Below are 27,884 nucleotides of genomic sequence, written 5' to 3' on the forward strand. Positions count from 1 at the left end.
GCTGAATTTGGCTGGGTTTTTGTCAAACTTTGATGGGTGTAATGTTAGAGTAAACAGCATTTCCTCACAGTGCATTACTTATACCAGCATTTGCCCTGTGTTCTGTGAAGGTATGGCATTTTTATGAAAAAAAAAAAAACAAACACAAGGAGAGACAAACCTTTTCTCTGGGCTTTGGGTTCAGAGGAACGTGTGTAAACCTGATTAAAATGGCACCAACATTGCTTAAGCTTCTAAGACATGCCAAGAATAGCCTAGATTTTTGCAAAGTCAAAGTATTTGCATTAAATGATCTGTAAAGTCACAGTGTAGAGCATAAGAATGTATGTTTCAGTGCTTCACACTGGCTTGTGTTTTGCACTGTGTTCCCAGTACACCACTATGTGAGTGGTTGATAACCTTCCCTAATCATTTCTGGCCAGAAATCTGCTATTGCGTACATTCCATGTAAATGACTACAGCCTGTGTGGGTGGAGAAGTCTGATCCTTGAGACAAAAGCATTGTGATCTACAGCCATATGTTATGAGTGTTATGAAATACCCCTGCCTGTTCTTTTTCTGTAGTCACACCCCTCCTGCCCCAGTGGATGAACCCAGAAGAAGAGCAGTATTCAGAAGTTTTTATCTTCCCTCTACTGATAATAGTGAAATCAATGCCCCTCAATTTCAAAGAACATTGAGGGGTTACTCAGCCCCGATAAAAAAAACACTTTTCATAAATACATTTAAGACACATTTTTGCCTGAGTGTAATATATATAAAACAAAAAGTTAGCTGCAAAAGCAGGATGGTCAGATGAGTTTCTATGAAGTACCTAAAAGACCCTGCAAAGTAATGGCAAGAGCAAAGTGTGGAGGCCAAAATGAACTGCCCAAGATCAAAAGCACCCTCATCTGTGAAAAATGGCTGCCACAGGTACTGACTCACTTGTCTTCCTTGATGATGAACTGTAACTGCTGATAGCAGCAGCAGAATGAATTCTGAAGTGTACAGAAGCATCTTATCCGGCTAAATTCAAGTGAATGTATCAAACTCATGTATGGGTTTTCTGAAATATCTTATGGAAATGTTTTAAATCACAGCAAAACTTCCAAAAAATGTTGATTCAACTCTAATGAGTCCAATAGGGACCACACTCTGTAGGACTCATATGTAGGCTACTAGTAAGAGTTGATTTAACTTGAACCTTTTACTGTGATAATACAGTATCTTTTAACTTCATATTAATGGCTTACTTTGGAGATAGTATATAGTTATTTTGTTATGCTCTTAAGCACGAAAATATTTGTTTTCTTAATTTTGGAAATATTGTAATTAACTTAAATGTAGGCAAATAAAAAATAATTAGAAAATAAATACACTTAAGGTTGTCTTTGGTGCCCCACACATTTACACTGATATTCTGGCGATTGCACATGATACTCCCGTGCCAGTGCGCCACACACAGTAACATAAAAAACGATTAAACGGCAAATGATTGCATCTCGTGTGTCCATACGACGATGAATAAGCCCATATAGGATGCTTGGCTATTGTGCGCTTCCAGTTTCACAATGTTTAATGAACGCCAATAATTCACAGAGGGAGGAACTATCCAGAAGCGTGAACTTCTTCACCACAGCCGCATGTGGGCAAAACGGACGCAAATGCCGGAGAAGTGCGTATCGGAACTATTCCTTCTCCACAATCCCTGTGTTTACATTTCATTCAACTTTCCTTTTTTTTTTATATGAGAACGTCTTAAAACTGACTCGCTCAAGAGATACTAAATTTCCATTCACTCTATGGCACAGGCGTGAGTAAGGTAAGATTTGTGAATTCGATAGAAAAGGTTTAATTATGTTATCAGAAGAGTAAACTGAAACATCTTAAATCGGTTTTGCAACGCTTATGATAGTTTGTGGTAAGCTTGTAATTCAACAGATTCTACACCGTGGCATGTTATATTTAACGCTACTGTGTTATTCAAACATATCTACAACAAAGTAATCTGGTATGTTCACCAGAACTCAGAAACTTATCCTGCGGACTTCACAATGCTGTCGTTTAGCTGTTTGTTCTATTTGAGGCTATACACAGTTATCTCATTTGCTCACAGCATTAAACAATGCACAAGGCTAGTACATAATGTTTTCAGATACTTCAAGAACGGTGCGAGCTACGACGAGTTAATTTTATTCCAGGCGCAGCTCCATTGCATTGGCTGACGATGCGTGATGCTATGCAGTCAACATTGATCGATAAACTGTGGGCGGTGTTGTAAATTACAGAGATGCCCAGAAATTACAGAGATGTAATTTCTGGACGCATATTAGTAATAGGCTACTCGAGATTCGAAGTTTAATAAGTCTTATTATTGGCCTACTGGATTACATGGTATTCACATCGAGACAGTATTTTTTCTCTAGGATGTCATCACGAAAGTTTCCTGTGCACGAAAGTACAGAAATGGAAAAGGGGGGAAATTCTGCTTCAAAGCAGATGTGTATGGCTAGCCGTTTTAGCTTTAATTCATTCTAGAGGACATCACAAATTAAAACTAGTCTTTCTAACTAGTTAGAATGCAGATTCGTGATATCAGAAATTCAATTGTAACTAGTTATAATGTGTATTTCTGATATCAGAAATTCTATTTTAACAAGTTAAAATGCATATTATTGATATCGGAAATTAAATTGTAACTAGTTAAAATGCCAATTCTTGATACCGGAAATTTTATTTTAACTAGCCAGATTGAAAACGTCTTTCTCATTCATTTCAATGGGAGTTGGAATTTGACCCAGTTAAAATGCCAATTTCTGTTATCATAAAATCAATTACTGATATCAACAATATAATTTCAACTAGTTAAAATGCCTATTTCTGATATCATGATTTCAGTTTTAACTAGTTAAAATTGGAATTCTTGATATCAATAATAGAATTTGAACTAGTTCTAATTAGAAAGTCTAATTTTAACTAGTTGAAATGCAATCCTTGATATCAAGAATTCCTATTTTAACTAGTTAAAATACAATCCTTGATATCAAGAATTCCTATTTTAACTAGTTAAAATTTAATTCTTGATATCAAAAATAAAAGGTCCCATTGAAATGAATGGGTAAAATGCTTGAATTATAACTAGTTACAATTGAATTTCGTATATCAAGAATTTGCATTCTAACTAGTTAGAATTGTATTTGTGATATCCTCTAGAAATGAATTAAAGCTAAAACGGCTTGCCATAGATATGTATCGACTGTGATATGAGTCGATACATGGGCATGATGTTTATGTTACATAGGCTATAAAAATCTGCTTGTTCCTGTCTCTGTGATTACGATATTATTTATGTAATCAGAACTATGTAAACTGTCTCATTACGTATAATTTCTTTCACACTTTTCCCTTCATTTTGGTTTATTGAAATTTTGGAGTTGGCACTACAGCAGCGCCCTCCAGCAACTTATGTTCCTCTTGTAACCCAGGCATCCCTTAGACATGCATATTGGAATGGCAGGTTACGCCTTGGCGGGGCATGCCCCATACCTATACAGCACCGAGAGTTTGGCACTTTTCATTTAACTACACAGGCAAGCGCACCTTCAGTTAACTTTTCAGCTTCAGTTCAGCTTTTGAAGTCCCAGAAGTAAGCCTGTACTGCGCATGCTGAGGGCAAAGCATAGGACCTGCCATTAAAATGAATGAGGAATATCAGACTTTTGCAGGCAGAATCCCCGATGGTATTCCCAAACTAGATTAACGATCCTTATGTTTAATATGAAAAGCAGATTATAAAAATATGTAATAAAATATGTACATTTAAATGTGCCCTTGTGCACAAAGCAAAGTCCATAAAGAAATGGTTTGCTGAGTTTGGGTTGGAAGAATTTGACTAGCCTGCACAGAGTACCTATTTCAACCTCACTGAACATCTTTGGGATTAATTGGAATGCCGACTGCGAGCCAGGCCCATCACCCAACATCAGTCCCCAACCTCACTAATGCTCTTGTGGCTGAATGGAAGCGAATCCTCGCAGCCATGTTCCAAAATCTAGTGGAAATTCTTCCCAGAAGAGTGGTGGCTATTATAGCAGCAAAGGGGGGGACCAATTCCACATTAATGCACCCACATTAGTGGGTGTCATGTTTGCGTCTCCACTTACTTTTGACCATTTGTGTATATTGTAGTTATCCTGGACCGTTCATATCAAAACGTCTCTCTGCCTAGATGTCCTCCCCTCTAGACATCTGAGACCAATGTGAGAAGAGCAGGAGTAGACTGTAGATGCCAGGAATCACCGTGGAGTATTCTGTTTGTACACAGGACTGTTTCTGCCCACTTGGGTTGAAATGCTTCACGCATTTTCTCTTACCTAACCTTGCACACCAGAAGTATAACGATGTAGTGGTTTGCGAACTGGTATACAGAAAGATTCAGCCATGAGTTCCAGGCTCAAAATGTTCCTCTACCATTGATGGTGTTATCTGAATCTAATATGAAACACATGCACATCCTGTAGGTTGGGTGCAGGACCAGAACTCAAGAACTAAGAAGAGGAAATAAAATACACACTGAGCTCCCATTTCATGCTTTTTCCCGTTCTACACATAACTTCAATTGCCACAGTACATATTCAGCCTATTCACTGATTTGTAAGCTATCGAGTAAATACTGTAAATAATTGTGATTAAAAGTCATCATTAAATCAGTTGATCCAGTTTACGAAGTGAAGACACATAGTCTGCAAGATCTTTATGATATGACAGTTCATTCATTCCAGATAGACCATTGTATGCACAGTGGAGTGTTGCAAGAACCTGCTCTACTACATAGCTGTGTTTCTGTGAATCTTTAATTGCCATGTGGCAGGCTACACTCCAACTGATAACGAGAATGGGAAATGAGAAAAAGTGCTGATTTGGGCAGAACTACATAAATGTACTGCATAATTTTATTATTGGCAGGAACCTAACTTATTTATTTAATCAAATTCTTCAATATGAACTTATCCAAGCTGAATATATAGTTTTGTTGAAGGCTTTGATGACATCATCATAAACATTCACATGTAACTGAAAAATCTAAATTGACCACTTGTATATTATACTGCTGGAAGTACAATGGTGCCAGTGTAGTTGGTGATGTTTTTGCGTTTAAAAATGTCAATGAAATCTTTATGAATGATGGTCTAGAAATTCATTAACACTTATCTGGGAACTGGAATTCTCGGCTAGCCAGTATAATAATGTGTCTTGAATCAGAGAAAATGGTCTTCATTTTCTTAATTTCAAGAAAATGAAGCTTGTGCAGTCTGTATTTCATTGTCTTTTTCAGATAATGATTTCTTTTCAGTTTCATTATAAAGACCTTTGTTATCCAAACAACTTAAAGACAGAACTTTAATTGATCAGTAACGTAACTGGAACAAAATGTCTTCTCTGATAAAGAATTGTGTCATTGGGGTCAAGCATCTGTCATTGAGATGTAAACTGGCTGATTTTGATCAATTCATGTCAGAAGTGTCAGTAACCGCCCTCACCGGTTTTACATTACCCTGGGACTGGTTTTCTTTAGTTTAGTTTCTTAATTGATTTTGGTAATTTGTAATTGGTTCTTGAACACTAAATGGAAATCCCCTTATCGCAGTGAATGGACACCAAAAAGTAATTTTTAGCATTCAGTGGCAATGTAGTATTTTTGCTTTGCCATCAAGCAACAAGAAAGAGAAATGTTTTTTAAAACATTGGCTAAATCTTACATACATACATTAGACTGCATTTAAGAAAAGAAAATGTCCTAACACCAGCATTCTGCATCCTAATAGGTTCTTGTGATCATATGCAAATGATGTTAAAGTCACCTCTTGTTTTTTCAAATGTCGTTGGCTTTCCATATATAATTCAAAGCTGTCATTGGTATTCAGGATAATTGTTCAGATTGTTGCTGTGACTGTGAGAGAAGCAGTTGCTTATTAGATGTGGGCTGTGCCATTGAGGTTCATTCTTATTGTTACATGTTCAAACTTGTGAGCATGGATTAAGAAAAACAGTTATGAGAAACTACCCTACTGTTCTATTCTGACCCCAAGTCAATATTTTGTCCAGTCAAAACTAAGAGCAGGGAAGCATGCCCTGCTTTTCTCATGTTTTCTGCAGCCCTGCTTGGTGCAAACTCCAGCACAGGAAGTCTGTGTTTCCTGCGTGTAAGTTTGTCTTGGCCTGTGCTGTGCAGACATCCAGACCAGTCATGCGGTAGTGCCCAATAATGACCGCTTTCAGACAAGGGGGTCCAATACCCATGGCAAAATTGGCTTAGCATCTGTAATGCTTTGCTTTGTTTAAAAATCACTTTAAAAATGATGCGTAATATAGTATGTAAGGGACTGTCACTTTCTATTCAGATGTGCACAGTAACCTTACTTGCAAAGAATGCGACTTGAAAGTAGGGCTTGTGGGCCTACAAGGAATCCTTTCAGCAGCAAGATAAAAAAAGAGAGAAGGGTGATGGGTATAGCCACTAGGATATCACGAGACAAGAATGTTTGTGCTGTGTGTTATATTTATGCTATCTGCTTCAGAGCTGTTTGTATTTCCTGTGTTGCCAGGAGTCTTGACCAGGTGATTAGATAAAATGTGAACCAGTTTGCAAAAATGCTGCTGGTTCAGGGAGAAATAAAGTAAAGATGAATATTAGAAAGCCAACAGGGACAGGCTAGTCATTCCAGTCTTTGGCCAATTTATGGGTTTCACTGTAATCAAAAGGAAATCCTATGTTGTCTGCTAGGGTACTGACATGTATGGATTAAATGGGAGCAGCAGGAGCAAGGGATCTTAGAAAAACTCTGTAGTTCCCCTTGTTATGGCTTGCTCATCTCCACAGGAAGGTGCATATTCTTTAAAACCTGGATATTCACCAGACAAGCTCCTGGATCCTGTAGACCTGTGTAACCATATACAAGTGGTTCAGAGTTCAGGCTGGGGCCTCTAGTACATACCACAGAGGCAAACTTGTGGGCCGAACCTGAGGCCTGTCAAGATTGACTGACCGCAGTTCTGAGTAGATTTTTTGGTCAGGATCTGTTGTATTTAAGGGTTTCAAAATGCTTATTACTGTACCGGCCAGCCTCGTGAAGATACACTCCCCATTGACCATTGCGCTGTGTGGAACTAAATACAGAATAACTTTACCTGTCATTATTGTTCTGTGCTCTAGCACAACAAAAATGGCTTGATATTTGTAGTCGATCCTTCAGTGTGAACTGGCTCAGACCTGAACAGACTTTGATTTTATTTTGGTCATCTTGGCACTTAGTTCCAGACTTTTGAGAGCATGCTCAGGAGCATAACAACATGTGGAAAATTCTGATACAAGCCTGTGCCTGTCAGTGTAATAGCAGTATTGTGCTGAAGTTGTTTAATCTGCAAATCCCAGAAGCGGACAATCCAGGTTAAAAAAATAAAGTGCAAGTGAAATCAGCTGACTGAATTCCTAGGTGGAAGTAACACATGGCAAGACTTTTATTTTCTGACCCTGGCCTGGACTTTCCACTTGTGGCAGATGCTCCTGCCAAGCAGGACTTGAACCCTATCCATGCATCTTACAATGAAGGAAAGTTATGTTTCTGATTGTTCCATGAGCTTGTTGTCTGTCTATTGCATGTTCATCGTATAATACTGCTCCCTGACTTTGCCTCTTCATTGTATCCTGACCTGACCTGACCTGAAGGTGATGTTGTGAGATGTCTCTGAGATTTTTAGATACTCAACTTTTCCACATTTGTGTTGTGCCGCATTGCATGGACATACATGCATACATGCTTTTGCATGCATGCGCATACACACAAGTGCATTGACTTTATCAAAGGGAAGAGTGCCCCCTACTGGCCCCTTACCCCCACACCTAACAACAAGCTAGTTACATTACATTACATTACATTTATTTGGCAGATGCTTTTATCCAAAGCGACATACAATAAGTGCATACCAAAGGTCATTGGAACAACTACAACACACAGGTCCAATAAGGTACAATACTCATTTTGTATAGTTATTCATAGCCATGAAAACATTAAGTCCAGTTCACACAGTGAACATTACTCTGACCTAACTTATGCTAAGTCAAACTCGGAGGCATTACAAGCTACAACATCAAGAAAATACAAGGCACAATAAGTGCTGGATGCCACATGAGTGACACAGGAGGTACATGTGTAGCATGAAAGAGGGGACTTTAAGTGTTAGAAATGATCTGCAGAGTGGTGATAGTTAGTCCAGGTATAGTCTGAAGAGATGCGTCTTCAGACCACGGTGGAAGATGGGCAATGAGGGAGTGGTTTGTAGATGGACAGGGAGTTCGTTCCACCACTGGAGAGCTAGGGTGGAAAAGTTCTATGGTAAGGACGAGCGAGAACTAAGTTCCCACAGGAATGGGCGCTCCATGCATCCTAGATTGCCCAAGAAAGTCTCTCAAGAATCCTGGCATACCAGCAAATATCAGAAGAATTCTAAAATGTCCTGGTTTTCACCATATATCCCCAAAACTAAGACTGAAAAGAAATAACTCCCCTGCCTTCTTCCCAACTTATAACCATCACCCAGTCATGAAACGTCAGCAGTCTGATGTGGGGGAAAACACAAAAAGATATGTCTATAATGCTTTGGCATGTCAAACAATCATAGAAACGATAGCTTCATGAGAACAATCACCAGTAACTGTGGTTATAGCTGTGTCCCCTAGCTGGTCCCGGAATGTTGCATGTTGCTAATGTACAGCCTAACCAGGCTAACCAGGTTAATCCACAGCAATGCCAAAGAGGGAATGTGTGTTCAGTGAACAAGAAGTCCAACAGGTCTACCCTCTTCTGTAGAAAATTGGGAACAGTTCAAGTGACATTTACTGCATCCATTACAAGTCTGTTTTTATTAGTTCCCTGTGGTAATTCTGTGACATCAGTGACTATATACAGACAACCAAGCAGAAGGTGGCTAGAGGCTTCTAGGAAAAGCGTTGGCAGGGTAATAGTCCCTGGTGTAGTCTGCTTTTATTGGTGTGTGAGACAGAAGAGACCAGGTCTCTTATCTTTATACCAAACGAGCCTAGTAGCTTCAGCCATGAGACAGTACACAGGACCTTGTAGACCTTTATTGCCTTTAGCATAGAGATTTAGTCCTTAGCACAGAGTTTTAGCTCTGTTGCCCCTTAATGTCCACATAATTGTTTTTTGTGATGCCATCCACCCTCAATTGGAGAGGACTGGATAATAGTAAAGTCAGGGTTTGAATTACATGGGAGCCAGTGGGAGCTCAGCTCCCTTGAAAGAAATCGGAGGTCCCTTGAAAGCAATAAAATCTTAAATGTGTGGGGGTCACTAAAATATAGTCATCAACCATTATTTTAGTTACCTTCAGACTTTAGTTTAACGCTGAAACACGTGTGTGTGTGTGTGTGTGTTAAGGAGGTTTATGTGTGTGTGTGTGTGTGTGTGTGTGTGTGTGTGTGTGTGTGTGTGTAGTATCTCGTATGTACGAACCCCCCCCCCCCCCCATTTTTTTTTGAGAGACTCCCTTGAAAGCCAGATTATAAATCAAACCCTGAGTATAGTAGTATCCCATTATTACCATTTTGTACAGTGGTGTGAACACTTTTATTGTGTTGTTAAAGGTCCAGGAAACTGTATCTGTGAATTATTTGCTGATGTATTATTTTAATTAGTTTGCATTCACAAATGGCCAAGGGATATTGTTAAATGTTCTTGCAAAAAAAAAGTCTGCTGAAATTGGTTTACTTTCTCCCTTGGCCAAATGACAGGTTTTCAGTGGGCGGGGTTAACTGGGAGTAGTTACGTAACAAAAACTTTAAGTCCACTGATATCTTTTCTACGTGTAATGCGTAAATGACACGCTTGCCACTTGTGTGTGGGTAAGGCAAGCTATGCAGAAAATGCCTAAGCGTTAACCCCTTCTCTGAAGTGAAGAGACCTACAACAAATGGGTTTTATTTCTGGAGCCCACGGGCACTGCAATATTCTAATAATCCATATAGTGCCTATTTTCGCATGGAACTTGTCACAGAATGCAGTGGATCGGCCTGCCATTAGCTAGCGACCATTAAATAGCTTTCAAGCATAGAAATGTGAATCTAAGACTTTCTTTATTTGGGTGTAATGTCAGGAGTTTGAGACTGCTATAGAGTCTAATGTTGGTGTACAGTAGCTCACTGATCTTCAGGTTTAACTATACGATGATAAAGCCTAGTTTATGTCGCGTTCTTTCGTTTTGTCTGGTAGTGTAAGGTTACTGCTGTACCCAGCTCCATCCTAGCTAGCAACGAGGAATGGTTTACATATGACGTGTCTTACAGATATGAATGTTAATGAGTGCAGGATACACACCCACCTTGTCCTTGTCTGCTGAACAGGTCACGGCAAGTTGGTGCAGCGGGTAGCACTGTCATCTCACAGAAAGAAGGTCATGGGTACGAAGGGTGTATTCCTGCCTCTCGCCCAATGCATGCTGGGATAGGCTCCAGCACCCCCTGTGACCCTGTCCAGGGTAAGCAGTTATAGATAATGGATGGATGGATATTGTTCTCACAGAAAATTAACATAAAGCTCAAACTTCAAAAAAAGGTGTAGCTTCAAGTTAATTCTTAACCAGTCACAGATTCGGACATCTCAAGTGACATCTTGGGGACAAATGTTTTATGACCTGACTAACATTAACCTCAAGTGTCGAGTGCCACCTCACAGTGGAAGCTCTTATTGACTGTACTTAGCGGCATGTGGCTTTATTTACGCACTGCTATGAATAGCTGACAGAGTGCCCCCCCCCCCCAACAAAATAAAGAGCAGCGGTGGCTGGGTGCCTGGCAGGGCCAGTGCTGAGAGGGCAGCTGGCACATCTTACCAAAAATTTGGTTTTCTGCAGTAAAAGCTTTTTTGTCTTTCTCATCCTCTAATGAGGGTGCAGTTGCAGGCAGATGTTTCAGCTTGGACGGGTATTTTCTCATCAGAGTATGAGTCAGCACATTGTCCCCCGGATCCATTAAACCCCTAGAAACCCAGGAAGTACTTTTTGAGGATGATTTCATGGCTTTTCTAAATGGCCTTTTTCTAGAGTCATTCATCCAATGCATCTGCTCGTTGTGGACATTGAAGGTTAATGTGAGGTCGGAAGAGTGAGTGACGCTTTCTGTGAGTGAAGAGGGATCGTGTCGCTGTTTCTGTTAATAAATCTATCAATAAACATTCCACTTCCCTCAAGCTTTGGTTCCTCCCTCTGGACTTATCGGAGTCTCTCACCTGGCCTTGTCCCTGATTGCATTACCTGTCCTTCTGTCCAGCTGCCTCACCGAAAAAGAAGCAGGCTGTCGGAAGGCACACTGCTTGGTCACAGGTGGCCTGTGGCCTATAGATCCCTTGTGGAGCTGACCATTGTAGTGTTGCATCTTCCATTGTGCGCTATCCCAATTCTACCTTGCAATTCATTGCTTATCAGGGTGGGAGCTATGAAAAAGACCCTGTTTCTCATACTTGTGAACTCTTTTGTTTGCTACCAACACTAGTGCCAGGGATATTATGCCCAGTGATATTTCACAGAAAATTATATCATTCCTTGGCTATCAGTGTTGGTGAGTTGTAGCCATTGCTAGCTGGTTAGTAAATCCCATGGATTGTTTGGTGTGATTTTGCTGGCAGCAAAGCACATGGAGACCTTTAGCAAATATGGTCATCAGTGTTTGTGGGTTGTCTCCTTCCTCCTCTGCAGTGTGCTCTGAAGATGACAGCCAAACAGAAGTGGGTAGCCCTGAAGGACCATGTCGCCACCCCCCTGGAGGAGACCCAGACAGACGGCAACCTGGAGAATTCCGACCCGGAGCTGTGCATCCGGCTGCTGCAGATCCCCACCGTGGTCAACTACTCGGGCCTGAAGCGTCGGCTGGAGGCCAGCGACAGCGCCTGGATGACCCAGTTCCTGGAGCTGAGTGGCCTGGACCTGCTCCTGGAGGCCCTGGACCGGCTGTCTGGGTGGGGCTGCGCCCGCATCTCCGACGCCCTCCTGCAGCTGACCTGCGTCGGCTGCGTGCGTGCGGTCATGAACTCCTCCGCCGGCATCCACTACATCTCGGATAACGAGGCCGGATATGTCCGCAAGCTGTCTCAAGGTTGGCAGAGGGTGGGGTATGTCCAGGGGGGTGGGGCTTCAGCTGAATTGATTGACAGCTAGGTTTTGGCTGTGGTGGCCCTTGCCTTGGTTGCAGCTCTTACAGCTGATCTCGAAGAAGAGAATGCTGTATTTTAAAATATAAAAATGAAAACTTTTAGAAGATAGTTGAATACATTTTTCAAAAGAGAGAATGAGACAGGAAGCAGGGGGGAAAGGAAGAGAAAGAAGCAAGACCAAAGACTAGAAAGAAAGAGACAGATCTGTAATGAAAAATGATAATGGCAGTGACAATGCCCTTCTTCCCCAGCTCTGGACACTTCTAACACCATGGTCAAGAAGCAAGTGTTTGACCTCCTGGCTGCCCTTTGCATGTTCTCTGGAGATGGCCACAGCCTTGCCTTGGATGCCCTGGAGCACTACAAGGTAGGCGTCAAAGAACTGGGAGTACAAGGGCATGACTTTAGTTTGAATATTGGAGGGACTGAAATGCATAGACCTTGAGATCTGAAACCCTCTAGGGGAGTCTGGTGGCATGCATCCCTGGAATAATTTTTTTAAAAGAACAGATGTGAAATGGTTATTTCTAGTGAATTCTAAGGGGAAAATACTACTGATTACTTATCAGTAAGGCTGGAGGTTTGTCATTGAAAACATTGGCTGAAGTCACAGTCCAGTCATAGCAAAGTTGTTGAAAGTCAGGGAAAACCGAACAAAGAGGAATAAATCACTTTTTTTAAAGTTCATCTCATGTGCAGCAGTGGAGAACGATTTAAATAATATACACAACTATAGCAACAGTAACAAATGCTTTAAGTTTCAAAAAAATTTACGGGCAGTTGCCAGCTGTAGGAACAACCTATGAGTGAAATGCATAGATTGGCTGGAGCATTTAATCACTTAATTTGGTCCATCATGGAAGGAAACAGCATACTTTTCTGCCTTTAATTTAAGAGAATGTTCTTAGAAATACAGCGTACTCATATTGCATTAGTAAAATGAAACAGAGTTACTGTGTGTCAGTTTTTATTTCGTAAGTTTGTTTTGGTACAATATGCTGTACATTGTGAGGTTTGAGTCTTTAATGAGCACCTGTTGTCACTGATGTAACTGTAACGGGGGATGGAGCACAGTGGACATCAATACTGTTGACGGGGGCTGTCAAACATATGATTGCAACAACTGACAAGGATGGGACTTCTGATCCCAGTGCATTCCAGAATGTGTATCCATTGTTGCACTTTGTTTCTTCCTGAATTTGGCAATAGGCTATTGTTAGGCCTACACAAATAACACCGTTGGCTACGTTAAGGTTGATAGTTACCACCCAAGACTGCCAAAAAATCAGGGAAACCACTACAAATGGGGGAAATCACGGAAATGGCAAATTATGCCCTTGTGGGAGTCCCAAAAATAAAAAGTAACCATAAGTACATTAATGAAACCTTGCCTTTTCTGTCTAAATTTTCTCATTCAAAGAAAATATTCTCTTGTCAGGAAATGCAGAAGTAGAATCAGGAAAACACAAGAAAAAATTATTTACATATTCAAGTAAGGTATATACTGCTGACTAGATATTTATAACAAGGCAAAATAACTTGATGGTATGTAACTTTTATATTGGAATGGTTGAGGTTTATTTCACTAGCAATACATAATTCTTACAGTGCCCTCTAGTGTTTAGCACACGTAATACATGAGAACTATACTTACTACTGGATCTGATGAACAAGTTATGAATGTCTGTATGAAGTAGGTAATAATATTAAATTGATGAATTACTGCTGTGGGATGTTTATATCCGAAATGCTTGAAAATTTGCTTAAAAATTTTTAAACTTTGGTCTCAGACTGAGACCATTATTTATACATTTTAGAAATTTGACATCAGAACTGGATTTGAAGGCACGGTTTTTGAAGTTCTGTCACAGCTCTCAGTGTGTGCGTGCGTGTGTGTGTGCGTGCGCGTGCATGCATGCGTGTGTGTGTTTGCATGCATGTGACTGTCTTTACAGAGTGTGAAGACCCAGCAGTACCGCTTCAGCGTCATCATGAATGAGCTTCAGGCCACGGACAATGTGTCGTACATGGTCACCCTCCTCAGTGTGGTCAATACCCTCATCTTCGGCGCTGAGGACCTCAGGAGGAGAGACAGGCTGCGCAAGGAGTTCATTGGTATGACAACTACTCCACCTCTGCATTCCAGCTGCCAATCAATTGAACGTTTAGAAATGTGTTTGTCATGTGGATTCTTTGGTTTTGCTAAGAAATTTATGCTATGGTCACACCTCTTGTTAATTCCAGATTTACATGTACTAAATAAAAAGCCAATATTTTTGACCCTTTGTGTCTCCTTTTTTTAATCTGTTTTCCATGATGATTTCTGCACCTCCGTACTTGCATGCGGCCTTTCTTAACATAAACAAATAAGCATTGGATGTATTTATGTGGTGCTAAAATCACAAACATTAAAAAGCTCAATGGCAAGATAAATTCAAAGGAGACTAATTCAGCTTTTGTCTTGTAGGGCTACAGTTACTGGATATACTTCCAAAATTAAGGTAAATGCTGGGTTTTGCTGGAACTTCTCGAATTTGGCTTTGTTGTGCAGGCTGACTTATATATTTTACTATTTGGTTGGTTGACTTTGATTACTTTCTCAGTCTTAATGTGATCTCAGTCTTAATCGCACTGTCTGAGCAAATACATTTTTTGTAATATTTTAATATAGGCTATATAAACTGCGAACGTAGGCCCTTACTTTAATCAGTCAGCAGGCCTATTGATGGTTACCTTGACAACATAAATCGAAACACTGATTTCAAGTAACATAATTTATTCAGACAGTGGGCTGCTTAAATTGCATTGCTTCAATTAAGTGCGCAAATAAAGACAGGTTAAATGAGTCAGTGCGCAGACACCTTTCTTAATTGGCAACAATAAATTGAGTGTTAAGTTCTTAAGATAATTATCTGGGTATGGGCTAAAAATGTCATGAGAAAATGTATGTTCGTTGAAATTAAAATAATCAGGTAAATAAAGTAAAGACCCTGACCATGTCAGGCGATTTATTATCGTTTTGATAAAAATCGCGTTAAATTTGTTTCGTTCACTTGTGCGATATTGAACGGAATATTGACCGCGGCCTCTGTGAGGTCATGACTTTGGTACCTCTGCCTCAATCACTGCGGTCAAATGTATTTATGACAAATAATATGAGCAGCTCTGTCTGTTATGTCTATTGGCTAGCCTACTTGTTGCTTGGAAATTCAGTCACGTTCTTTTCCATCATAATAAACGATTTTTAAAATAGATTCGCAAGGGCAGCGAACTCGCAAGGTGCAATTTTTGTTTCAGTTACCTTGGTAACAAAATCTTCGGTTGCGAAGGTAAAGATGCCTTTTCGACTCGACGAATAGTGGATTTCGTGTCCACGTTCGGAAACGGTCAGCAAGACCGTATTGCCAATTTCGACAACGGTCAAAGTTTAAAACGTAGGTTGCTGTAGCATTATTCGTTTTCAATATAGTTTATTTGGTTATCAGACTTATAATATTGCGTGCTAGGCTACAGAACATATAGCCTAGAATTACACAATCACACGAGCAAAAAAAAGAGATTAAATTATGGGACAGCCATGATTGCAGTTACTCTGAAAAAAATAAAATCACAACAGTAAATTGTGATCCTAACTATTGTTCTTCAGAACAATATTGGCTACTTAGCATGCTACCAAAGTAAAAACAGAATTTTAAAAAAAAGTTAAATTGCCTCATATTGTGAATACTTAGTGACGAACAATTGATTTATGGAGGTAAACAACACATTATCCAAATTCCAAAGACCAGTCATTTTTTGCAAACATTCTGCTGTTTTTAGTGTGAGACAGAGTACATGCATATCACTTATTTGTGTGCATGTGGCAAGTAGCCATATTGCTTTTTGTCTGTGCACAATGGAGGGAAATCCAGTTGCTTATTTGTGCACGTGCCTATGTGCATGCACATGTGTGTCTCTGTATCTACATGCCTGTGTTCGTGTGTGCTCATGCGACAGGGAGCAGGAGGAGGAGGACCTGGTTATCCAATGTGAGGCGTTCGAGGAGACAATGGCCGAGGATGAGGAGGAGCTCCAGAGGATCTATGGGGGCATTGACATGAGCAGCCACCAGGAGGTGTTCTCTGCTGTCTTCACCAAAGTGAGCAACAAAGTTTGATTAGACATGTCAACACTACTGCAAGCACTTCCCTTTTATATCATCTATTTGGAATGGACTGTTCCTCAAGTTACCGCTGTGCCAATTGCACTGCTGCTGAATGGCATACACTCTTCTGACTGGTCACAGGTCACATAATGATAGAGAGAGCCCCAATCAGACGGGAGGTTTATCTCTCATTGATAATGACTGGGAGCTTGTGAGACAAATGGTATTCGAGTAATGGGCTTTCACATAACAGTCTAGTCTGTACAGCACACCAGGAGACATGATAATTTTGCTGAGTTAAAGACTAGGATCTACCTGCCCTCTACTGCAGATATTGGTGTGGCAATATCTTCTGTTGGAGACATTGCTGTTTTTCTGTTGAGTGCAGCTCACCGCAGTTGTGGTGATGACTGTCATTTATATTTGTGATTTATGAACATTACTGTGCACCCATGTTTCATTGATTCTGAGAGGCTACATGGTCTTGTTTCTGTTGATGATGCAGTCTATTCAGGTCCGAACCTCATTGCTTTTCAATGTCCACCTTGATCTTTGTTAATGTGTTTATCTCCCTGTCCATTACCCTTTCTCTCTATCCCTCTCCCCTTCCCCACCTCTCTATCCAACCCTCTGTATATCCTTCTCTCTCACTCCGCCTTTCTCTCTACATCTCCCTCTCGGTCCCCTGCCCCCCTTTCTTCCCTTCTGCCTGTTATTCTGCCTTGATATACCCCTTGCTCTCTTCCTGCCCTCCTCCTCCCTCCCCTTCTCTTCCTTCCTTCTCCTCCTTCCCATTCTGCTACTTTTTATCTTTTTTCTCCCTGCTTCTCTTCGTCCCCCATCTCTCTCTCTCTCAATTTTAATTTCAGTATACTTTATTTTCAGGACAACTACAGTCATAGTGCCAAAGAAACACATACAATACACAGAAACATGGAAACCACATATACAACATGCAACAATTATGACCCACAGCTATCTCTCTCTTTCTCTCCTATAGGTGAGCAGCTCTCCCTCCTCTCTCCAGCTGCTATCCATCCTGCAGGCCCTAATGCAGCTGGGTCCAGACCAGGCTGAGATGTGGCAGGCACTGGAGGCCCTTACCACCAGGGCCACACTGCTGGCCCAAGAAGGTAAGCAGTGGCATTGCTGGGGGAGGAAGTCTGAGTATCTTTTCTTTTGATGTTCTTGTCATATATTTTATACCCAGGGCATATGTGGAATATGACACGGCACATAAATATGTTTGGGTAAAACAAACTGAAATAGTTTTGTTCATGTGAACGTGGTAAAGCTTGTACTGTTCAATAGAGCCCTTGCTGTGGTGCATTATTAAGTTGTATTGAGTGCTTACCTACAGTAGCTGTAGTGGTCATTCTGTGTTTCACTGAGTCAATTGGTGTGCTTCAACAGCTGCAGCAGTGGAAAGTGCCCCCCGTTGTGACTAGCATGCCGTTCACTGGGCGGCCTCCTTTTCCTTCAGCCAATGGAGGCCGCGCCTGCCCCCACGCAGCTCCACCCGGCTCCACAGCGACAGGGTTCCCGCCCGACCCTGCCGGATGCCCACCCCCACCCAAGCCCAGGCCTGGACTCGCCATCCACTCCCCTCCTACTGCTGGCGTGTCCCACCACCACCTCCTCCTCCCCCCTGCCTCCACCCCCTTCACGCCCTCTGGCATGCCCCCACCGCCCCCTCCCCAGGCATGGAAACCATAATAGTGGCAAAGACCAGTCAATCACTGGGGTGCTCCTATGGCTCCACCCACAAAGCAGGCCGCTGTCCCACACATCGAATGAAGAAGCTCAACTGGCAGAAACTCCCACCCAGAGCTGTGTCCAGTAAATAACCCATTGCATTTTTTTCATTTTTGCATGTGACTACAATGTGTCATTCTTTTTTTAAGTCTCCTAAGTTCATACTGGAGGAAACGTAGCTCCATGTTTGTCATTCCCTGTGTCTGCCTTTCTGAACAGACAGCCATTCAATGTGGATGTCGGTGCAGACGGACAGTCCCATGGAGCTGGACTACTCCAGCATCGAGCAGCTCTTTTGCCTGCCCCAGGTGGATCCCAAGAGCAAGAGCACGACTGCTCCGGCCAAGAAGGAACCCAAAGAGGTCAGGAGGTGACCCAGACCCGCCCCTCATTCTGGGCACAGACGGTCATCAAACATATTACCAGTTAAATCACTCTTCCTTGGTCCAGTGACACTGACAGGGTGATGCATGATTGGCTGTTGTGTCAGGAAGACAGGGTTTCATTCAGTCTCCCCTGTCTCCTTTGTGGTATTTGTCTCCACTGTGTCAAATTGATGGAGGGCATTGTAGAGATAAGGTGGGGTTACAGATATGATTAGACTGACCTAATTTGGTGAAAAGAAAAATAAGGATCAGTAAAATAAATGTATGTGTTTTTGGTGCTTTTGTTCTCAGATATCTTTCATTGATGCCAAGAAAAACATGAACTTAAATATATTCCTGAAGCAGTTCAGATGGTAAGTTCCATTTTTCTGTTGGTAAATGTACCCCTCAGATGTTTGTGGAGCTGTCTGTTGAGGAGGGGCTGACCTTGATGCCTTGATCTTGACCGTACCTTTCTCATGTCTCCACCTCCCCACCTCCCCCCCAGTTCAAATGAGGAGTTTTTGGCCATGGTGGCGGGTGGGGACCGCTCCAAGTTTGATGTGGAGGTGCTGAAACAGCTTCAGAAGCTTCTACCAGAAAAACATGAGGTGAGCACCATGAAAGGATCTGATCCCTGTAGATTACTGATTCAGTTGTGGTTACATTGCTCGGTGAATGCTGATCCAGGCTTGGTGCCATAAATAGGAATGGCATTGTGCAATCCCTGTTACTACTGTACTGCTGGACAAGATACTTAAATCAAATTATTTCCACCTACCACCATGAACACGATAAACTCAATCCATGTATGTTTGATGGTCAATGAGCAAATAAGTAATGTGTATAAATATATTGCATTCCTATAATGTCATTTAAATACACATGCAGGTAGGAGTTTAGCAGGGGAACATTTTTATCAGTAGCGGTCCAGTTTTATACCTGTGCTTGGGCATTGCTGTTAATTAACCTTATTGAAAGTTTTTCACTGGCTTTGTGTCAGCATATAGGCAGGTACCTGGTATACATCAAGTCACCCAGCAGAGAATGACCAGTGTGCAGTTAACTGATTGTCGTTTCTGCTGTTGTTCCTCAGACTGAGAACCTGACGTCGTTCCAAGGGGAGCGAGAGAAACTGGCTAATGCTGACCAGTTCTACCTTCTTCTCCTCGCTGTGCCATGGTACACAGGAACAGCCTGTACATCTCCCTCGGAAGCATGAAGAACGATAGACTTTACAAGCAGCCTAAATTTTAGGCCTGCTTTTAATATCAGCCTTTAATGTCATAAATACCAGGTTGCGGAGTACAGTTTACCCCACTGGCACAAAATGTTCTCATGATGTTACTGGAATGTTTTGTCTATATTACAACATTGTCACTACATGGCAGCATTGTGAGAATGTTTTTGGGTTGCTGGGTATTGAGTGAACCAGTTTTTAAAAACGTATCAGCATTCGTTGTTGTGAGTTTGAAGCAAAAGTTGAATGTTTGGTCAGTTGCATCTCTGTGTCGTTTCATTTAGTTATTCTCTGAGGATAGAGTGCATGTTGCTGTGTGAGACTGCCTGTGTGCTGGAGATGCTGAGGTCCCAAGTGAAGGTGGTGGCCCAGGCGTGCGACGGTAAGTCCCACCTCCCCTTGCGTGCCTGCCGTCTAGCAGTGACAGTGACAGAGCGTCTTGGGTCTCGTCCACCCTACTCGATTCCCCTGCTAGCATGCGTCAGTCAGGGCTGGTCATGTGTGTACTGTACTCATATGATTAAAAGTTGCTCATGTTCCACTCTTGATTTTATGTGTCTCTTTAGGCGTGAGACAAAGTGTTCACCTGTCCCGTTTCTGTAAGCTGATACTTGACGTTGGGAACTTTTTCAACTACGTAAGTGCCCTTTTACCATACCAGTCATGGCTACTGTTACTACTGCTAATGCTGTGCTGTCCACCCGCTGCTACTTGTACTACTGTCGCCACTGCTACTACCGCTGTTGAGGTTACTGTGCCACCTATTACGCTGTTTTGAGAAAGAAACCTTTGCTACTAGTAATATAACTGAAGTTACTATTGCCAATCCAGTGGTACTACCACTACTATTATCACTAATACTGTTATTAAAATTGCTATCACAGCTAAGTCTACTACTTATTCTATTGCAGTCAATAGTACTACCATTGCTGCTACAGATCGCTGTTATTGCTACTCCAGCACCATTTGTATTACTGCCTTCTCCTTCCCTTTGTCTCTATCCCTGTCCCTTTCAGGGAAGCCACATAGGGAATGCTGAGGGGTTCAGAATCAGCACCCTGCTAAAACTAACCGAAACCAAAGCCAACAAACCCCGTATCACCCTCCTTCATCACATCCTGGAGGTATGGTTTGGGTGCCCAGTGGCATGATGGGTAGAGCACTGTGCTCATGGGGTTGAGCCAGTGATGTGGTAGTGTGGTTTCCACTGAGATCTGTTATGGTTGTTTCTGACTTGAGTGCATCTCTGATTGGCAGGAGGCAGAACAGAACCATGCAGACCTACTGAACCTCCCTAATGACATTGAGATTTGTGAAAAGGCAGCAGGGTAAAAAGTCAAGTGTTGAAATAGTGCTCATTCTTTGCATAAGGGAACTTAATGTTGATGCAGTTTTTTAATCATCCATTAATCCGTTGTCCTTTTTTCTGACAGAGTGAACCTGGACTCCATCCAATCAGAAGCCAACTCCCTCTCTCTACGCCTGGAGAACATTAAAAATAAGGTGTCCTCATCTGTGGAGGACATCAAACAGCAGTACATGAGTGCTATTCAGGTGTGAGCTTAAATGTACTCCTACATTCATTGTGTTTTCCTAAGCAGTAAGCAGGTCCTTGTATGCAAATTGGAAAACCTTGAACTAGATCCAAAGATTCAAAAAGCTTCAGTGCTGCTTCAAATATCAAGACTTGGATACAAATTAGAATTGTGTATACCGAGACTAAGCATATAATTTCACATTATGCCATCATAATTTAAATGACCATCCATTTGCATTCATAATGTGATGTTAATTAGTAATGTTGATAATGTGGGTTATTTTGAAGACATCAGAGGCATTGGAATTCTAGGCCTCTCCTAGAGAGGTGGATTTTCAAAAATATTTGGTAGCAAATTTGATCTTAATAGGAAGTACTCAAGTCCACTTCTTAGATTATGGGTTACACTGGTCCCATGTTTGCTAGTCGCATTTCTGACATATAAACATGTTAGGAATTGTGCAGTTTGGAAAAGCATATTTACATGTTTGCTCTGTAGGGAAACTATTATGAAAGCAATATATTAGAAACATGAAACAATTATGGCAGTACAGCTAGCATTGTACTTAAGTAAAACCAAACATTTTTTGTTTTATTTACCTTTCTTCACGCCTAATTGATTTAATGGAAAGTGATGGGCTGCAATTCCTATGGCACATGTGAAAGGACTCTAGGGCACAAAATCACACACAAAAAGCTTATAAACACCCAGCACCTTCAACGGTGAAAAATGACAGGTAAAGGGGTTCATTGCTCTACTGTCCTGCTGTAAGCCACAAAATGGAAGAAATTACAAGTAAAACAGTGTGGACGTCCTGGAATGCTATTGTTTGCCCAATGTCAATGACACATCTTCCAGGAGAATATGAAAGCCTGCAATGACCTGGGGGAGCAGTTTGCTGATATTGAGAAGAAGAAGACTGACCTGGCTCAGTATCTGTGTGAGGATGCATCCACGCTCAAATTGGAGGACCTCTTTGGCACAATCGGGACATTTTGTGGGCTCTTCCTCAAGGCCCTCAAGGTGAGCAGCCCAAATTATCCACTTTCTGTTTGAGGGTTGGAGGCAGGAAGCAGCATATCTCTCACTTCCTGTTTGGGGTTTGCAAAGTGTCACAGTCATCCATGGTTCAAAGAGAGTGTGCCAAGAGGGCAAAGCAAATGTTGATCCTTGCAGTGAATGAGGAACTGATTTGCCAATCTCTTGCATTAATGTTTTGAATAATGTAACACCAATGTTTTCCAGTACTGTCCGTTGCTCTGGATAAGAGCATTTGCCAAATAATTGAAATGTATCATAATTGTAATGAATGGACTGAAGGTTGTACCTTCGCAACCTGTTCTGAAATTTGATAGTGGAGTTACGTAGGGCAACATGCAGTTATCTCCATACAGCACTGCCAGCCTGCCTCTACACATTTGTGGTCTTAGCTTCCACAGCATTGTAGCACCTCTGTAGAGTCTGCTCTTCTGTGCTACAGTGCTTCCACTCCTCTGCACAGCTGTGTATTCTGCTGTGTGTCTAATAGAGAAAACTGCTCTCTACAGTACCATGTTCTCTCTCCTGTATATACAGTACATCACTGTGGTCTCTCTGGAGGGGAATGTGGGTTCTCACTATTGTAAAATGGTCTCTACTCTGAATCCTGGTTCCTTCTGACCCTCAGGAGAACAAGAGCCGCAGGGAACAGGCCGTCAGGATGGAGCTGAGGCAGAAGCGCCAGGCCGAAGAAGAGGCCAAGAGACAGACAGAAGGCGGAGTGATCAGTGAGTGTCATTTATTTATTTGTATATTCATCGGCTATGTATTAACCTTTTATTGTTATTATTATTATTATTATTATTAACATTAACAACAACAACGACAAAAAAAGTAACACAGCTGGCCAAGAAACAGCTGTGCAGCCAATTGTTCAGTTACTTTTTGTGCCCCAAAACAGGGGGGACTATGTATAAAAATGGCTGTAATTCCTGCACGGATGACTCGACACGGAAGTGATCACTCTCAAATTAAAGCTGACAGCCTGCACTTTAACCTAAAAAAAATAAATATTGCCCCATTACTTCTTCAGTAACTGTATTTCCGGTACTTTATAAAACTGAAAATCCCTCTTTTCCTTCAGAGCGAAAGATCCCCCCGCCGCAGGAAGAAGGCTGCATAATTGACAACCTGCTGGCGGACATCCGGAAGGGCTATCAGCTGCAAAAGACGAGACCCAAGAGCAAATTGGAAAGTCCCTTCGCTATAGAAGTACGAAGGGATGACGCGCATACCAGTGAGTGAGGGAGCGCGTGACTCTTCTGGACCTTTCTGCTCTGCCCCTTCATGTGACAATGCTCAACGGTCGTCTGCCGCACAAGTTGGGCTTAGCTCCTTTGTTTTCCTTCACTGGTCTTTCACCAAGCCTTGTATTCTCTTGGCTTCCAGTGTGATTGCACTAGAGATGCAACAGGTTATTAGTCACCTTTTAATCACAGAGAAGAAAGTGGTCAGTTATTTTAACTCTCTGTCTGCAGGACTAAGCGATGTGCCTGAAATGAACACAGACACTGGACACACCCATACTATTGAGGGTGTGGCCAAGGATGGGTCGGTCAGTACAGGCCAAGAGGCACCAGCCACTCCTGTCAGGAGCATCTGTGATGTGCCTGACAGTAATTCAGCAAACACTGCTCCCTCACCGCCCAGCTTGGACGTGACCTCCACCACGGACGAGGAAAACTCTGAAAAACCCCAATCCTTTCAGAGTACGAAAAAGAACGGCGGGGAAGGTAAATGTATTTCATCATCATTCGGGCAAATTCAACTCCGATACATCCCACTCTCCCGACCGCATTCTTATTTTCACGCTTCATGCCGTCTTTGTTTGCAGTGTATTTGCTGTAGTGTTTGTGTTGCTTTCTCTGCAACAGATAAAGCCACATTTCATCACAGGGGAAAAAGTGGCCAGTTATTTTAAAACTGAGCTCTTTCTTTCAGTGTCTACAGGACAAAGCGAAGTGCCTGAAATAAACACAAGAGCTTCAGGCACTGTGGTCACCCAGCCACTTGCCCACACCAGAGCTGTTGAAGGTGTGGTTGAGGATGGGTCCTCCAGTACTGGCCAAGAGGCACCAGCCACTCCTGTCAAGAGCATCTGTGATGTGCCTGACTGGAACTCAGCAGACTCCGCCCCCTCCTTGTCCAGCCCAGACGTGACCTCCACCACAGATGAGGAAAACTCTGAAAAACCCAAATCCTTCCAGAGTACGAAAACGAACAGTGGGGAAGGTAAATGCATTTCATCGTCGTTCAGTCAAATTCAACACCTATACCTCCCACTTTCCCAACCGCATTCTTATTTTTATGCTTCATGCTGTCTTGACTTGCAGTCTAGGGTTTGTATCACTTTGTCTGCAACAGGTTATTTCGTCACAGGGAAGAAAATGGCCAGTTATTTTTTTAATTGAGCTCTCTCCTTCTTTGTGTACAGGACAAAGCAGTGCACCTGAAATAGAAACAAAGGCTTCAGACATTGGAGTCTCTCAGCCCCCTGGCCTCACCAATGCTGTTGAAGGTGTGGTCAAGGATGGGTCCTCCAGTACAGACCGAGAGGCACCAGCCACCCCTGTCAGGAGCATCTGTGATGTGCCTGATGGGAATTCAGCAGATTCCGCCCCTTCACCACCCAACCCGGACGTGATCTCCACCACAGAAAAAAAAAAAAAATCCAGATCCTTTCATATCAAAAAGACCAAAACGAATCTCGGGGAAGGTAAGCGTTTCAGCAGTGTGCAGCCCACTGTCTATACAGCCCACTTTCCAACATGCCATCTTCTTTTTATTTAGGATATTATGTGTCTAATAGGCTAGGAAAACACACAAAACACCACAAGGTTACAACAACAACAACAACAACAACAACAACAACAACAACAACAACAACAACAACAACAACAACAACAACAACAACAACAACAACAACAACAACAACAACAACAACAACAACAACAACAACAACAACAACAATAATAAAATCATTATTATTCATATAGCACATTTCAAAATAGAGTCACTAAGTGCTTTACACAAAAATAATAAAAAATGTATTTAATAAAATACAAGCAGAGAATAATATTTTAAAAAAGCAAAGATGAATAAATACTAAAAGAGAGAATTAAAAGCAATCAAAAAGCAGCATAAAACCAGAAACAAACTAGTCAAATGCTAATGCAAGGGCCGACCACAGCCGCTGACGCACACACCAGGCAGACGGTACCCCGATGCTCCCTCCCACCCCCCTGCTATTGTCAGCCAATCGCCAGCTTGGTGTATTCCTGACTTTAGACTTTAGTTGGGACTTCGGAACAGTCAAGAGGGCCCTCCCTGAGAATCTAGGACTGCACACGGGCACATACAGGGTTAGAACGTCAGGGATGTAGCTGGGGACCAGACCATGAACAGCTTTAAAAGTAATGCGTAAAATCTTAAAATCAAATCTAAAATGTACCAACAACCAATGGAGAAAGGCTAAAATAGGGGTGTTATGGTGCCAGCTTTTGGTTTTTGGTCAACTTAAAGACGTTGCAAAGTTTTCAGGCTTACACAAGTAAAAAGAGCATTGCAATAGTCTAGGCGAGAAGAAATAAAAGTAATAAAATGTATAATAGTTTCAGTGTCTATAAAATTCAGGACCTTCTCTATACTCCTTAATTGACCATACATGATTGAATTAGCCTTTTGTAATGTGACACAAAATCAAATCAGGATCAAACATGGTGGATTTTTAGCTACCAATTGTTAATGGAGGTTTATCGGATCAAGCACTGTTTAATTTGCTTAGAGTCAATAGCAAGACACTACCAGATAGTTGTTTATTATTTACTTATGTAACCTATGTAAATTATATCAGACTTCTTCATTGTGCAAGCTGTAACATTTCACTGTTCATTTACAAACATCAACCTTTCTATTATGCAAAGATTAAGCTCCCTTCTTTGATGGCCACCATTAGTCATTTGATCAGCACTTCAAGGTCAAGTCACATATGCCTGAAAATATACCCCAGTCTCTTTTCTGAAGTTTCTGCAAGCCGTTATAATGTGGCATTTCACTGAGGTCCTCAGTCATTCTAGTACTGCTGAGCTTCATTGCCCCCTTGGTAATGGGTGAGCTTTGGACCAGAAGAACATGTTCCGTTACGTATGAACCACATAGAAGCAGAGTCGTTTAGTCTTTTTTTTCCCCCTCTAATTTTCTGAAAGCAGACGATGGCAAAAGGAAAGGACGCAGGGGTCATAAAAAGAGTTGTGCTTTGCAGTGAGGTAGGTTGGGGGTCCCATGCGGGACCCCTGGGTGGCGGGTCTACTAAATCATTTTGTCTTCGATCTAACCCATGTCAGTTTCACTGTTTGTTTGTTCCTTTGTGTGTTTGACTCACTCCTTAAATTTACCTCTCATCTTCCTAACCAGGTTTAGAGTTGATTCCATTTCAGTTAACTTAACTCAAATTAAATGAATGGCTTTAAACAATTACTATAATTTTCTCAGGATTTTTTAATGAATTAACTAATTTGAAATGGAATTAGCCTCGACACTACTCCCAAAAATAACACAATATTGGCACTTGGCACCTCAGATGAGTGAATTGCATTGTGGGCATGTGTATTGTCACTTACGGGTGTCTTTGTGGGTCGAGTGTGTCCGTCACCTTCAGCTGTGGAATGACTAATTATGATTGCACCACTGAATCCCCATGACCACAGAAGGTAAGCAGATACAAATCTCTTGAAGGCTGGAAGACCTGACAAGAGGAAGTTTGCCCCTCTCACAGTAGTACTTTAGGAAGGTTCAGATTAGAATCTGTGTCTTCTAAGGTATGTTCAGACCAATTGCCCATAGTACGAATTATGCTGATTTTGAGGTGTCCCTCATTTCCGGTCCCCAAATTTTAATGATTTACCTAACACATCTCTGTCTGTCTGTCTGTCTGTCTCTCCCCCTCCTTCCAGGTAGCACCAAAGAGAAGAACAAGAAAAGAAAGAAAAAATAAACCAATTTCACTGCTTTTCTACTAAATATAGCCCTGCCTGTCTTAAGTCATAGTATAATTATGTATGTATGTAGGTATGTATGTATGTCATATGTAACATCTGCACTATATTTGAGGAGCAAGCGTATTGGAAAAATTTGCATTAAAAAGTTCTGTAATAGAGGTAGTGGTTGGGATAATGCCTCTACTTCTACAGTGATCTGGCCATTCCAAGAAAATTTAGTAGGTCTACAGCTACGTTAGCACTGTCCTGTGACCTCTGGGTTCACGCGGTCCTTTGGGGAGTTTGTGGAGGTAGCAGTGACATGGAATTATATCAGTCAATTCTCATTGTAAAAAAACCTGATGGATAATTTTACACAGAGACTGAAATGACTGTTTAAGTTCAGGTGAAATTTATGTTTGTGTCTGTCCGATTATGAATCAGCATCCGGTGTTCTACGAGCAAACTCAAATGTCCATGAGATGGAAGGCAGTGGTTGAACTCCAGTCAGCAATAATGCCGTGTGTTTGTATGTCATTTCCCTCTTTCAAGAATCGTTGAATAAATTATTCTGATATGGCGAAAGATTATTTGAAAATGTCTCTTGATAATATTTATTATATTA

General features: G+C 41.7%; 1 protein-coding gene across 1 annotated transcript; it reads left to right on the forward strand.

The window, feature by feature from the left end:
• Nucleotides 1-1,584: 1,584 nt before the first annotated feature.
• Nucleotides 1,585-27,857, forward strand: LOC135258035 (inverted formin-2-like). Its single transcript, XM_064341230.1, is given in 26 exon segments — nucleotides 1,585-1,804; nucleotides 11,749-12,145; nucleotides 12,455-12,570; nucleotides 14,159-14,318; nucleotides 14,671-14,704; nucleotides 16,200-16,341; nucleotides 17,348-17,514; nucleotides 17,796-18,042; nucleotides 18,045-18,186; nucleotides 18,322-18,464; nucleotides 18,780-18,841; nucleotides 18,976-19,078; nucleotides 19,564-19,649; nucleotides 19,992-20,089; nucleotides 20,274-20,344; nucleotides 20,724-20,831; nucleotides 20,965-21,035; nucleotides 21,141-21,261; nucleotides 22,104-22,268; nucleotides 22,912-23,011; nucleotides 23,368-23,520; nucleotides 23,762-24,016; nucleotides 24,225-24,515; nucleotides 24,718-24,999; nucleotides 26,489-26,548; nucleotides 27,236-27,857. Coding segments are annotated over 24 exon segments (3,561 nt in total). The 5' UTR covers nucleotides 1,585-1,804; nucleotides 11,749-11,760; the 3' UTR covers nucleotide 26,548; nucleotides 27,236-27,857.
• The last annotated feature ends 27 nt before the right edge of the window (nucleotides 27,858-27,884 follow it).

This window comes from Anguilla rostrata, chromosome 6 (assembly GCF_018555375.3).
Source record: "Anguilla rostrata isolate EN2019 chromosome 6, ASM1855537v3, whole genome shotgun sequence".
NCBI classification, from domain to species: Eukaryota; Metazoa; Chordata; class Actinopteri; order Anguilliformes; family Anguillidae; genus Anguilla; species Anguilla rostrata.